Source organism: Rhea americana, unplaced genomic scaffold, assembly GCF_003343005.1.
Source record: "Rhea americana isolate MKP2758 unplaced genomic scaffold, rheAme1 scaffold_406, whole genome shotgun sequence".
NCBI lineage: Eukaryota > Metazoa > Chordata > Aves > Rheiformes > Rheidae > Rhea > Rhea americana.
Window position 1 is genome coordinate 182462 of NW_028186542.1, and position 13054 is coordinate 195515.

The 13054-nt window shown below is 49.3% G+C and overlaps 1 protein-coding gene across 5 annotated transcripts in view; it reads left to right on the forward strand.

Moving 5' to 3' along the window:
* Positions 1-10894: 10894 nt before the first annotated feature.
* Positions 10895-13054, forward strand: part of PLEKHG4 (pleckstrin homology and RhoGEF domain containing G4) — a 103952-nt gene continuing 101792 nt past the window's right edge. For all 5 annotated transcript variants that reach the window (XM_085314529.1, XM_085314531.1, XM_085314530.1 and 2 more), the window contains exon 1: positions 10895-11608. In XM_085314529.1, the coding sequence (XP_085170655.1) occupies positions 11606-11608 (3 nt within the window). In that variant the 5' untranslated portion in view covers positions 10895-11605. The remainder of the gene's footprint in view (positions 11609-13054) is intronic.

Genomic DNA, 13054 nt, shown 5'->3' on the forward strand with positions numbered 1-13054 from the left:
TCATGGCTTCCATCATGTCCTGAGGCTGGGGCAGCTGTCTGCCCCTGTGTGTCTGGCAACACACACACACMCACCTCCTGGTCTCTGTGCCTGGCTGTCCTTAGCCCTCCAAAACCTCCTGGTTTGGAACAGGGCAGAAGAGAGCTTGTGGGATATCTGTCCTTAGAGGTACTCGGAATGCCACCAGCCAAGGCCCTGAAGCAACTTTGTCTAACTTTGAAGTCTCACCCTCAAGAGCATTAATTTAGCTTTTCCAGCGGGTATGCACACTGCTTTGCCACAGCTCCCCGAACCCGGTGAGGGAGCTGCGTTTGCATTTCACCCATTTCTCCTTCCCACCTCCTTACCTGAAAGGCCTTCAGCTTTCCTCAGAGCTTCATGCTGTCATAGTCTGGGTGAGAAGGAAGCTGATTTAATCCTCTGCTCTCCTCGACTCCTTCTCCTTCATGGCACAACGGCCCCAGGTCAGCTGAGTTATTCCAGGCTTGAAGACCTTGGCGCAGACCCACAGTCCTGTGATGGAAGCCATAAGAGTTCTGTCACTGAGTCCATGCAGTTGCCTGGCTGGTGGCCTCTCCTTTCAGAGTGACATCACACAACTGCAGCTTTAAATACAAACAAGGCTTTTGGATTGTCAGGGGCAAAATATGACCAAAAAAAACCCCCACTTGGTCTCATCTGGCAGGGTGGTAGGGAAATTGCTGCCTAGACTTGAAGGGGTCTGTGTTTGCTATCTCAGGCTAGGTTGCTGAACTCTATATCATCCCAGGTGAAGACCTGGTCTTATGGGCCTTGAATATCAGTCCCACATCCCTTAACCTTCTCCCTCTTATTGACAGGCTCCCCTGCCCTCTCGAGTGGGACATAGTCCCAGTCTAACAGCAAGTCCAGCACAATCTCAACCAGATTGCTGCATGAGCATTGTATGAATGCTAGAAGGGTCTAAGACTCCCAGTTCCTTCCTATGCTTGTTCCAAAGCTGACCTTACTCAGTCTGGATCTGGAAGCAAAGATCCTCCCACAAAGAGAAAGAGAATTGTAGCAGCAATGGAAGGAGGGACAATAAGAGGGAAGTGGGAGAGACAGAAGGAGAGGGATGCAGGAGCAAATCTCAGTGCTCAGGGAGTCACATGACTAATCTCCCTTTGCTTGTCTCAAGGGGGAACATCTTGTCTCCTTCAGGAGACAAATTGTTGTTGCTGCTGATGGGATTATGTCCACTAAACATTTTCTGCTGGTTGTCTTAACTTAATTGTGTGCTCTGTAGTCCCAATGCCAAGGAAAAGATAAATCCACCCCTGCTGGCAGCACATTCATAGAATGCCTGTCATGCATTCATTCCTGGTGCCGGGTCTTCTCCTTCAGACCTGAACTGGAAACAAAGGGCCTGGTGGTGTAGGACCTATGCTCACCATCCAAGGACTTCCTCCAAGATCTTGCCATGCCTTGCATCCCATCTGCTCTGGATTCTTGCCTTATGTCCTGTCATAGTCATTCCCCACTACTCTAGTTACGAGCTACATATGTCCCCAGGCAGTCTGTTGCCAAGCAAGCCTTATCCTTGTCAAACAGTCCCTTCGCTGCAGTTTCTTAGGAGTCTTCTAGCCACTGTCTGTGCCAGGATTCATGCTCTTGAACAAGTGAGCAGAATTGGTCCCTGACTCCAGCAAACTTCCCTGAGGACAAGACCCTCAACCCAAACTTCTGTTTCTCTGTTGCTGAGTGACTTAACCTCAGCCTGGAGCCTTGTAGAGCAGCTCAGTTTAGAGATTTTCCCCTTTGCTATCAGCTGGCAAGGCTAGAGGTGGACAAAGCTCAAGCCTGCACTAGGGGCAGCTCTAGGCAGGTTTCCATTCTCTTGCTGGAAATACCAGCAGGATTTAAAATGTTTTGGGAAGCAGCTAGAGGAACAGTTAGCGGATCACCTGAGTTTGGTGGCATTCAGCCCATTTGCTGTAGGTAAAACAAGAGCTGGTCCTAGGGAACACGTATAAAGCTGTATAAAGTGCTGATTACATGCCCACAGCTGGAGTTGGACCTTGGGGCTGTTGCTGTGCCCTAGTGAGTGCAGAGCTAACCCAACTGCTTCTCTGCCTGCCCAGTCTGGAAGAGCAAACTGCACACACGAGTTTTCCTTCTCTCCTGAGAGGCTCTGCGATGGGCAATGGTTTACAGGACCTGCTAGGATCTGCTGGGCTGCACTGCAAGTGCTAACGGTAAGTGTGGGGTTTGCACGGTTCCAGGCCTAGGGGAGTCTGGCTGGGGGCTCAGCAGAGTATGCACCTAACAGCAGAAGTAATCCATTGGGATCAGTGCTCCTGTAGCAGACAGAAGGAAGTGATGAGGTCGCCATCTAACATCTGGTGCACTTGGGTGCTGGGTGAGAACTGAGTGCTGATCTTAGCTCCACTAAGTGCCCCTGCAACATGGAGATTTCAGACAGTGGCTGGATATGGTACCCTTCTTTCCTCTAGAGCCTAGTGATTAGAACAGAATTGGATTTAGGTTGCTTTGGGGAAGGGAAGGGATGGATCTCCAGCCCGGAAAGGTGTCCTTGTTCTTGTTTAGTAACCGTTGTTTCATTGTACCTGCTTGCGGCTTTTGCTGAGTGTTCTGTGTCTGCTTCTCTTGGCACAGGCTAGGCAGGCATCCTGTGGGTGTGCCTTGCTCATCTGTGAGCTGAGCACAGAGCAAGGTCAAGAGCACTGCATGATGTCTGAGGGGCATCTGATGGTGAATAGGCATAGTAGAGTGTGGAGTTCTGAGCCTGAAACCCTTCCTCTGTCAGGCAGAGCTGGAAATAGGGTCAGGCCCTGGCAGCCTTGGTTGAGGGCGGCACTTGCAGAAGCTGTGAGATCCCGTGCTCCCTATCTCCCTGCATACGTGGGAGAGGTGTTGTGACTAGGCTGGGGCACGAAGGGCATAGGTGCTGACTGGCACATCTACCTTGGAGGTGAATGTACTGTCTCAGAGAGTGCAATAAATACGTGCTGCTGGGATTAAATAGCATGCAGGATCATCACTGCCAGCAGGGTTGGTTAGCATGGCTAGGTAAACAGGTGATTGTTTTATGCTATTAAATATGTGAGATCCGGAAACATACAGGTCAGTTTTAGGCTGTTCTTCAAAGAAAGCCAATCTGTCTTTATTTAACCAAAGACAGTGGTAAGTTCAGAAGCAGCAGCCTTGAAACCACAGCTGAATTTCTAGGTCAAGAGTGCTTTGACCTCAGGAAAGGGAGGCAGTGTCTGAAATCCAGAAAGACAAATGAGCAACTTTTGTTAAAGGATTTAAACTCTCCTGACTTGAATGAGTCCACATCCACAGAGGCATGCCTCCTTCCAAGCTCTGCATCCCGCAGGTTTCTGTTCCAGGCTGTAAAGTGGGATGTTTGGGTCTTCTCTCCAGGATGATTGCTTCCTGCCAACTAGTTTAACTGAATGTGTACACTACTGTTTCACATAAGGAGAAATCTCTATATGATGCCCCATTCTTCCCAAATTCAGCAAGCTCTGAGGTCAGTGAGCTGCCCTGGCCTGTGGGATTTGTCATAGATGCTACGGCAGGAGGGATTCAGATCGCTCAGGGCTACAGAGAGATGCCAAGAGAAGAATACCACCAGGACAGGAAATATCTGATTACAGGTTTGCTAGGCTTCCATGCACATAGCCATAGCTTTGTACTTGGAGCTCTTGTAAAAGTGTTCACCCAAGAGCAGGCTGTGTTCCTCCTATCTGGCACATATCGTGACCTCCTCGTGAGGTCTGGGGTGCACCCATGTGCTGCCCTTCCTATCCACCCATGAGAACAGCCCAAATCAGCCAGATTTCCTGAAGGCAGAATTCAGCCTAGCTTCTTGGGCCCAGCTTGTATATGCCATCTTATAGCATGTTTAAAGTTGGATGGAAAAGAAATCATGCTCTTCACAAGATACAGAGGAGGCTCCTGCTGTCTTGTGTATCCTAGTTGAAGCCTGAAGGCTTTTATGGGAAAGGGGGACAGATATTCCTTTGCAGAGCCTAAGGGGAGAAGTAAAGAAGCCTAAAACTATCAGCCTGAAATACAGGGCATTGCCTGAAATATTGGGCATATGCAGAAGCAAGATATTGCCTTGTGGTCTCTGCCGGTGATTAATGCTAGCATTAGGCTGTTCCGGAGATGAAATTCCAGGCAGGCATTAGAATAGTAAGTGCTCTGCATATATTGAGTTCTGTTGGCTTGTCTGGGGAAGATATGATTTGTCATCAAGGTGTGCCTTAATATCTGTGCAGAAATGCTTTAATGCTACCACTTCCCAATTTGGATTGCTTCCCTGTGAGACTGCACACTGCAGTTGTGCACATGTGGGTTTGCACATGTGCTGCAGCAAGGTCGCAGTAGGCCTGACTTGTGGGACATATGCATATTTGAGAACCTTAACTATGACTTCCTGACTTCTGTACCTATAAAATATCTGCTCTAAGAATTTCCAAAGATGCCTGATGGTACACCAGGTTTGCACATGGTACTGAACAATATCTTGAATCACAGAATCACAGAATAGTTGAGGTTGGAAGGGACCTCTGGAGAAGATCCAGTCCAACCCTTCTGCTTAAGCAGGGTCACCTAGAGCACACTGGGTAAGATTACATGTAGGTGGGTTTTGAATATTTCCAGAGAAGGAGACTCCACAACTTCTATGGGCAACCTGTTCCACTGCTCTGTCACTCTCACAGTGAAGAAGTTTTTCCTTATATTCAGGTGGAACTTCCTGTCTTTCACTTTGTGCCTGTTGCCTCTCATCCTATCACTGGGCACCACTGAAAAGACTCTGGCCCAAACCCTTTGACACCCACCATTAAGTTATCTGTAGACATTCATAAGATCCCCTCTCAGTCYTCCCTTCTCCAGGCTGAGCAGGCTGAGCTTTCGCAGCCTTTCCTCAGAGAGCAGATGCTCCAGCCTTCTGATCATCTTCATACCTCTATGCTGCACCATCTCCAGTAGCTCCATGCCTCTCTTGTCCTGGGGAGCCCAGAACTGGACACAGTACTCGAGATGTGGCCTCACCAGGGCTGAGGAGAGGGGCAGGATCACCTCCCTTGACCTGCTGGCAACACTCTTCCTAATGCACCCCAGGAGACCATTGGCCTTCCTGGCCTCAGGGGCACATTGCTGGCTCATAGTCAACTTGTCCACCAGCACTCCCAGATCGTTCTCTGCAGAGCTGCTCTCCAGCAGGTCAGCCCCCAGCCTGTACTGGTGCCTAGGGTTATTTTTCCCTAGGTGCAGGACTCTGCACTTGCCTGTGTTGAACTTCGTGAAGTTCTTCTCTGCTGAATTCTCCAGCCTGTCCAGGTCTCTCTGAATGGCAGCACAGCCCTCAGGTGTATCAGCCACTCCTCCCAGCTWGGTATCATCAGCAAACTTGCTGAGGAGGCACTCTGTCCTCTCATCCAGGTCACTGATGAATAAGTTGAACAAGAATGACAGAGCACTGGAACAGGTTGCCCAGAGAGGTGGTGGAATCTCATTCTCTGGAGATATTCAAGGCCTGCCTGGATGCAACTCTGTCTCACGTGCTCTAGGTGACCTTGCTGAGCAGGGGGGTTGGACTAGATTATCTCCAGAGGTCCCTTCCAACCTTACTGATTCTATGATTCTTCACCAAATTTAGACCCAGTATTGAGCCCTGGGGGACACTGCTAGCTACATGCCTCCAACTGGACTCCATGCCACTGATGATAGCCCTCTGAGCTCTGCCTTTCAGCCAGTTCTCAGTCCACCTCACTGTCTATTCCTCTAACCCACTCTTCCTGAGCTTGCCTAGGAGGATGTTCTGGGAGACAGTGTCAAAAGCCTTGCTGAAGTCAAGGTACACAATGTCCACTGCTCTCCCCTCATCTACCCAGCCAGGCATTCCATCATAGAAGGCTATCAGGTTGGTGTAGCAGGATTTCCCTTTGGTGAATCCATGCTGACTACTCGTGATCACCTTCTTTTCCTCCATATGTCTGGAGATGACATCCAGAATGAGCTGTTCCATCTCCTTTCCAGGGATGGAGATGGGGCTGACCGGCCTGTAGTTGCCTGGGTCTTCCTTCTTGCCCTTCTTGAAGACTGGAGTGACAGTGGCTTTCTTCCAGTCCTCAGGCACCTCTCCAGTTCTCCATGACTTTTCAAAGATGATGGAGAGCAGTCTAGCAATAACATCCGCCATCTTCCTCAGTACTCGTGGGTGTATCCCATCAGGGCTCATGTATTTATGGATGTTGGGTTTGCCTAAAAGATCTCTAATCCTATCCTCCTCAACCAAAGGAAAGTCTTCCTTTTTCTAGATTTTATCTCTTGTCTCCAGGCTCTGGGATTTTTGAGGGCTGCCCTCAGCAGTGAAGACAGAAGCAGAGAACACATTCAGTAATTCTGCCTTCTCTGAATCCTTTGTCACCAGGGCCCCCGCTCCATTCAGTAGCGGGCCCACATTTTTTGTCTTCTTCTTTTTGCTACTGATGTCTTTGAAGAGTAGCTGGAAACTTAATAACTGAGCAGCTCCTCTTTCTTCAAATTGTGACTGTGTCCAGCTGCTGTTAGGTGGTCTGTCATCCTGTCCTTGTGGGAAATCATGCCATGATTATATTTCTGGCTTATGAAAAAATTTCCTTCATCAGACTGGGCCTCACAAAGAGATTCTCACTTAGTGGTAATTACTTTAAAGGCTGCATGTCTCCGGAGGATTCCAGGAGGATTCCTCCTGGAGGATAGAGGATTATCAAATTAAGCAGTTAAACCAAGATGCGCTTTTGTGAAACCAAGGCCTGCTTTACTTGTGATCTGAAATAAAGGTTTAAATGTTATTAAAGCACATATCCAAACACTTTTGTATCTCTGATGGAGCAAGAACTAGTTCTCTCCTGAAACATTACCGTCGGTACAAAGGGCTGCTTGCAGCATCAGTTGCTGCAGCACTCAGTGCTTTTCTTTACTAAAGTTGTTTCAAGCAAACAGCACCTTGTGGCACCTATTTGTGATGGATGATGTCTAATGTTGCTTCTTGGTGGCTTCCCAGGTTGATACAGGCTGCTAAGTGCAAGGTGAATGTGGTTTATATTGGGTAGCATGATGGGATCATAATGTACCTTACTTGAACCTGCAGTTTCAGGGCATGATTTAATCCATAGACAGCTGTAAAACCATGTGAATGAACATGGGAGCTAGCAAAGAGTCCCAGTTCAGTGATGGGAGTATGCCTGGAAGTTCACAGTATCTATCAGTGGTTTAGCAGCTAGACTTCCTGGAGTACTCTACCACAGCCTGGTCCTGGACTCTCCCTTGGGAGTCCATATGGACATAGGAGGTTCCCTATGCAGTCCCTAAGACTACACCAGTGGTTGTGCTGGGCTAATTCAGAGTGCATGTGAGGTGTTTTCCTATGAGCTCTTGGCTGCTGTATGAAATTGCCTAGCTAGAGCAAGTGTTGCATAACTTCGCCTAGCTCAGAAGATGTCCTTGCCTAACATGCAGAACACCTTACTTTTGTATGTTTCTTCCAGCACAGCTGGATCTTACTGGTAAAAGTATTGAGCTTTCCCTGGTTCACACAACCAAAAATAAGCAGAGGTCTGCTAGCAGTGAGCCAAAGGCAGAGGTCCTTTGTCTGCATCCTACCTCCGTCTGTTCTCTCTCTCCGCTCTCGCTGAAGTCTAGATTGCAATACTGCTTCAGCAGACACTTGAGAAATACTGTAGCTCCAGAGACTAGATCCAGCGAAGAGGGGAAAAAAAAACTTAAATCTGAAATTATGACCCCTGAAGCTTCAGAACAGTTAGGGTATTGACCCTCCTTCTATCACCTCTTCTTTCAAGTCACAACACTTCCTACCTTTTGCCACATGATATACATACACCTCTGGGACAGATTGTGCTTAGTAGTACTTGGCCACCTCAGCAACTGGGTACAAAAGTGATTCCCATAAGGTAAAATTGCCCATCAGTCCATGCAAAGGATCAGAGCCTGCTTGGCCAGGAGGGCCCCCAGTCTGGGCAGACAGCCCATTGTCCTGGTGCCAAGGGTGTTTGTTTCTTCCTAAAATACTGCTTTCATCTGGCATGGATGCTTCCTTGGAGGCTCCAGCATCCGGTTTGCCAAAAAGCCCCAAATCTCTGCTGGTAGAGCTAGATGACAGTAGCCTTTTGCTCTGGCATCAGCAATTAAACTAAACCCAAGGAAACCACAGGCCTAGCAAGGAGCTGCTTCTACAAGGAGACAGTGTGAGGCTGTGTCAAAGAACAAACACAGCATTGTTGTCAGCATTTGGTCAAGAGAGACTTTTTATACCCACTGAAGTGCTGGCTACAGCTGTGTGCTTGTGTGGAAAATGGATCTATGATGCAGGAGAAGAGGGAAAGGCCACTTTCCAATTTGGGTGCTGTGGGAAAGCTATATTAGGATCCATCCATGAGTAAAAATCACCATGATGTTCTCTAGGCCCAAACTTGCTCTTAGTGCAGAAACCCACAGGCATAGGAAATCACATCATTGGTCTTGATTAGGATGGAGAGGTGAGGTGAACTCAGGTTCTTCAGTTTGGAAATCTTTCATGAGTAAAGATACTTTCTGAGCTTCAAGTGCAGTGCAGAAAAGGGAGATAGTGCAAGACTGGGTTCTAGGCTGCTTTTGTGTTGGATAACCTGCTCCCTTTCTGCTTCCGTAAATGAATGCCTACAGTGTAACAGCAGTCTATTTTCCTGCTTCGTCCTGTGCAGTGTTGGCTTGGAAACTTGCAGAGAGCTTTCAGCTGTCATGTCTAAGACTGAACCCATTTCTGCCCTTCAAAAAAATATGTGCTACCAGCTATGTAGTATAGCTAGCACTTGCATAGCATGTGTTGAGTGTATGGCATGGGTAGCACCTGGCTCTTTTCCTAGTCACAGAGGTGACAAATGTGATAGAAACCAGAGCTGAGTGGGTGGTGCTTACGTGGTGCCTTCCCCATCTGTGTATTGAATAGCTCCAAAGATGGAGACTCCATAACCTCTCTGGRCAACCTGTTCCAGTGCTCTGTTACCTCATAATAAAGAAGTTGCAGTCTGGTCCCCAGCAGCCTGGGAACTGAGATTGGACCACTCAGAACTACAGAAGGAAAAACTTCTTTATTATGAGGGTAACCGGAACAGATTGCCCATCTGGCAACAAGAGGTGCAGTGGATCTGCTCTACCTCCATTTACTCTGTGGCTGGGGCCATGACTCCAACCAAAATAACTCACTACCTCTGATCGTGCAAGCCAGCTGTATGCAATGTGTAGTATTGGAGGGACATTGCGCTGTGTGTTTCCTTTCTTCAAAGGGAGGGGATAGTCTGTGGAAACTCTCTCAGCATCTACAGGAGGATGTTGCAAAGGTGTAGCTGTGTTTGTGGGCTGTGAGATGTTTGGGAAATAAATGAAGGGCAAAGCTACTTTGCAAACATAGCCCTGTGCAGAAAGTAAAATCTATGCTTGGAGGCTCTGCTGGGGAAGCATGCCAGGTTCCTCATTCTCCTGCTATGAATGTGACTGGAAAAAAAGAAAAAAAAAAGGCTCTTCTCTGTATACTCAGACAAGGACCACAAATTGCTTCAGTAGCTGCAGATCACAGCATCTGCATCTGCAGAGATGCTCTCGTTCATCTTATGTGGTAGCATTGACTGATCGCACCTGACACAGGCTGGAGATCCTTACTGTTAAGCTGTGGTGGGGAAAAGGCAATGCTGTGCTACTGTAGAAGAAGGCATTTAGTTTTCAAAAGCCGTGGAGAAGCCTCTTCAGGGGTTTCAGAGTCAAGTGCTGAACAGGGAGGCAGCTGCTCTGTTCTGATTCACAGGCAGTATCACATCTCTTTTCAGGAGAACATCTCTTTCTGCTCAAGGAAAGCATATTGGGTCCCTGCAGAGACTATTGTTCTTCTTTGCTGCTCATAGGAAGCACAGCAGCACATCAAATGGCCAGTACTATTGAAGTGTCAGCTTTGGCACTATTTGAACCCTTATTTGATGGATATGTCTTAAAAACAGGCCATGAGGCCATCATATCTAATGTGTTTTAGGGCCAACTGCTCCCACATCTCCTTGAGAGAGGAGTATCTGTGTTCTTGAGACAKGCTGGCCCTTGGACTCTGCTGCTGGCTTGTGGAGAAGGGCTCAGGAGGATAGTGGGGGCCTGCCCCTTGTGCTAAGGCAGCAGAGGTGTTTGATAGCAGCCGCTCCAGTTTTGGCAGGTGATTGCCATGTGCTCCGTTGCAGCCTGTTGAGTCCATTCCTATGGGTACCCTCCTTTGGGTAGACCTCAGAGAGCTTTCCCCTTTCTGCAGGTCCTTTTCTCCTGCCTGAACTGCCCTTCCCCTCCCCCCTTCCTCTTGGGATCGGTTGGTTTGTGTGGTCCTCACCAGAAGAAGCACAGCAGCCAGTTACCAGCACAGTGGCCTCGTCAATGGAGGGTCAGTCCAGTCCCCACGGAGGCTGCAGAGAGCGTGGACTGCACAGCTCAGGCTGGGGAGGCAGCTCCTCCTTGCAGCTWCTGCTGCCGGGCCCTGCACTTCATATCGAGGGCTCAAAGCTTTTGCCTGTGTTTCATCCTCCCCCCCCCCAGCCCATTATACAAAGCCTTTGTGTGTCAGCAGATCTTGGGATGCCTCGAGGCACCTGCCTCTCCACTCCCTCTATCCCCCTCTGTGGCTCTGCCCTTTCCCGTTGTCATTTCTGTAGGCTTTTGCCTGCCTGTTTGGTGACCTTCCCCACTGCTCCAGCAGTATTTTGGCCCCTGGCCATCTTAAACAATTAATGAGGGGTGGAGAAACTCGCCATGTTAAATTACTTCCTCCTTTGGGAGGGGGTGAGGTCTCCACATCTAGCCTCTACCAATGCAGTTTGTTGCTGTTGCCTGAAGCGGTCACTGCCTCTCTGTTTTCTTTCCAGAAGTTAGGAAAACAGTATTTCTGAGTACTATTTTCGTATTTCTCGGGGATTTGCTTAACCTGCAGTGTTTCCTCAGGATCTCACAGAACGGGACAAACTTCCCTGGACTTAGAAATAAGCAAGACAAGAAGAGGGGAGAATTTTGCTGAACACCACTCAGGAAAGCTGGAGACCTTCTTGGGATGTCTGCTGCGTGCTCGCTCTCCTCTAGCAGCTCTTCAGATCTTCCCGGGCAAAGGCAGCTCCCTGCCACAGAGCATCTGTATTAAGCAGGTCTGTGAGGAGAGCCAGACGCACTCTGAGGTACACAGATAGCAGCGATGCTGTAATAAGAAGTCTGCAAGTGTTGCTGGCTCTTCCTGTGTCCTTGTGTCTGTCAGGTCCCTGTGGGGCTGGAGATCACAGCACCCCGCACTCGCTGTGCCCCTTGCACTGTCTAGCGCTGGAGTTGGCTGTCAGAGAAACCTTCGAGGTCCCCTGCTCAGCCCCGGTAGTGTCATGAGTTAGATTAGTTGGAGCTGTGCTGGGGGCGGTGAGGGCTTGGATTACAGTCCAGAACTCAAAGTGCTTCGGTGGTTCACGTCGGAGGGGAGAGGAGACGCCCCATCACACACATGGAAGAAAAAGAGAAAAACTGCTGCCTTTGGAAGTGAGAGGCAATAAAGGAGGCCAGGAACATGGTAAGGAAATCTTTGAAAGGGGCTCTCACCCTGGGCATGAACAGGGCTGTGTGGGACCGAGCTCCTGTCAGGGCAGCCTGCCTGGAGCCAGTGCATAGCACTAAGGCGAGGTGGCCAGTTGGGAACCCAGCTCTTCTTTGCACTTCTCGTTACTCAGATGGCAGACAACACCCTTGAGTGCCAGCCCTGTCTCTCAGATGCAGTGGTAGCTGCAGGGGTATAGGGCTCTTGTTKGCATTGGTCCCCCTTGGGGCTCATATCAGGGGCACAGCCTTGGAGYGAGGGGCTCGGATGAAGCAGACCAGCTGGGGCCCTGTCTCCTGAGCTGCCCAGATGCAGGGCTCTCMTCCTGCCCCTGCCCCCCACCAGACCCATGCAGAGGCTGGCAAGCTGTGCTGTGTTATGGGCATTGCCCAGATTGAAGGAGGCGAGTCACTGCTTCTGCTCTCCTGCTCATAATTGGTATCCTGGGGTTAGGAGAAATGCCCTGAGCCAGGCAGGGTATTTCCCTTTCAGTGCCAGGTTCTGCATGTGGAGATGTAGCTCTGGAAGGGGAGAGTGCAGCCAGGTAGTACAGTACCCCATGTTTCTGGGGGTGGCTCTTGGCTATGGCGCAGTCCCCTTGCCTGCCATATTGGTACTGCCATGTAAATAGAGGTGCCAAGCCCTCGGGTAGCAGAGGCTGGAGGGATCACAAGCCGTGTGGGGGAAGCCCACCAAGCACAAGCCTGAGTTCTGATGGTTTGTTCCTAGGCTCACTAGGCTCCTGATGCCTGAACAATCCACATGTTGGCAGCCCTAAATCTCCTGGACATGTCCTGCTGTGTCACGAATGGTTTCTCCCAAGCCCTGCCTTCCCATGTGAGGTGCAACAGGAACTGTATCCTGCCATATCTGTACAGTGTCTAGCTCAGGGCTGCAGTATGTCAGTTTGTCCTCCAGGACTCCAACTTTCCCTGGGGTTCAACAGGTCTGTTCCCTAAGATTCCCTAATGTATTCATTGGAAGGGTTCAGTGGAAAGTTGGCCTGCTCCTATAACCAGAGATAAATTATGAGCTGCTTCTCTGTGGTAGACGGAACAAAGTCCATGAGGAGGACAAACGGCTTGTATTTCTGTTGTGTCTGGCAGTAATTTGCTCTTTCTTACAGTCTCAGGTACTTGGAGAAGCTCAGATATAATTGAAAGACAAGTTATCCAGCCCTTGGCTTTTGCARTCTAAGCTGAACTCACAAATCCATGTCTCTTCCTTTTGCCACCCTCCAGCTCCTCTGCTGAGGACCCTGTGGTACTCTGTACCCTGTGCCTGTGTCTGAGCAGTGGTGTGCTGTGCATCTCCTGTCCTGCTATGGAATGTGCAGGCATCTTGCTTCTTCCAGTCCTCCATCCTAGTCAGGGGAGCTATTTCCCTCACCCCATGCCTACTGTGTTCTCATAAATTTTTGGT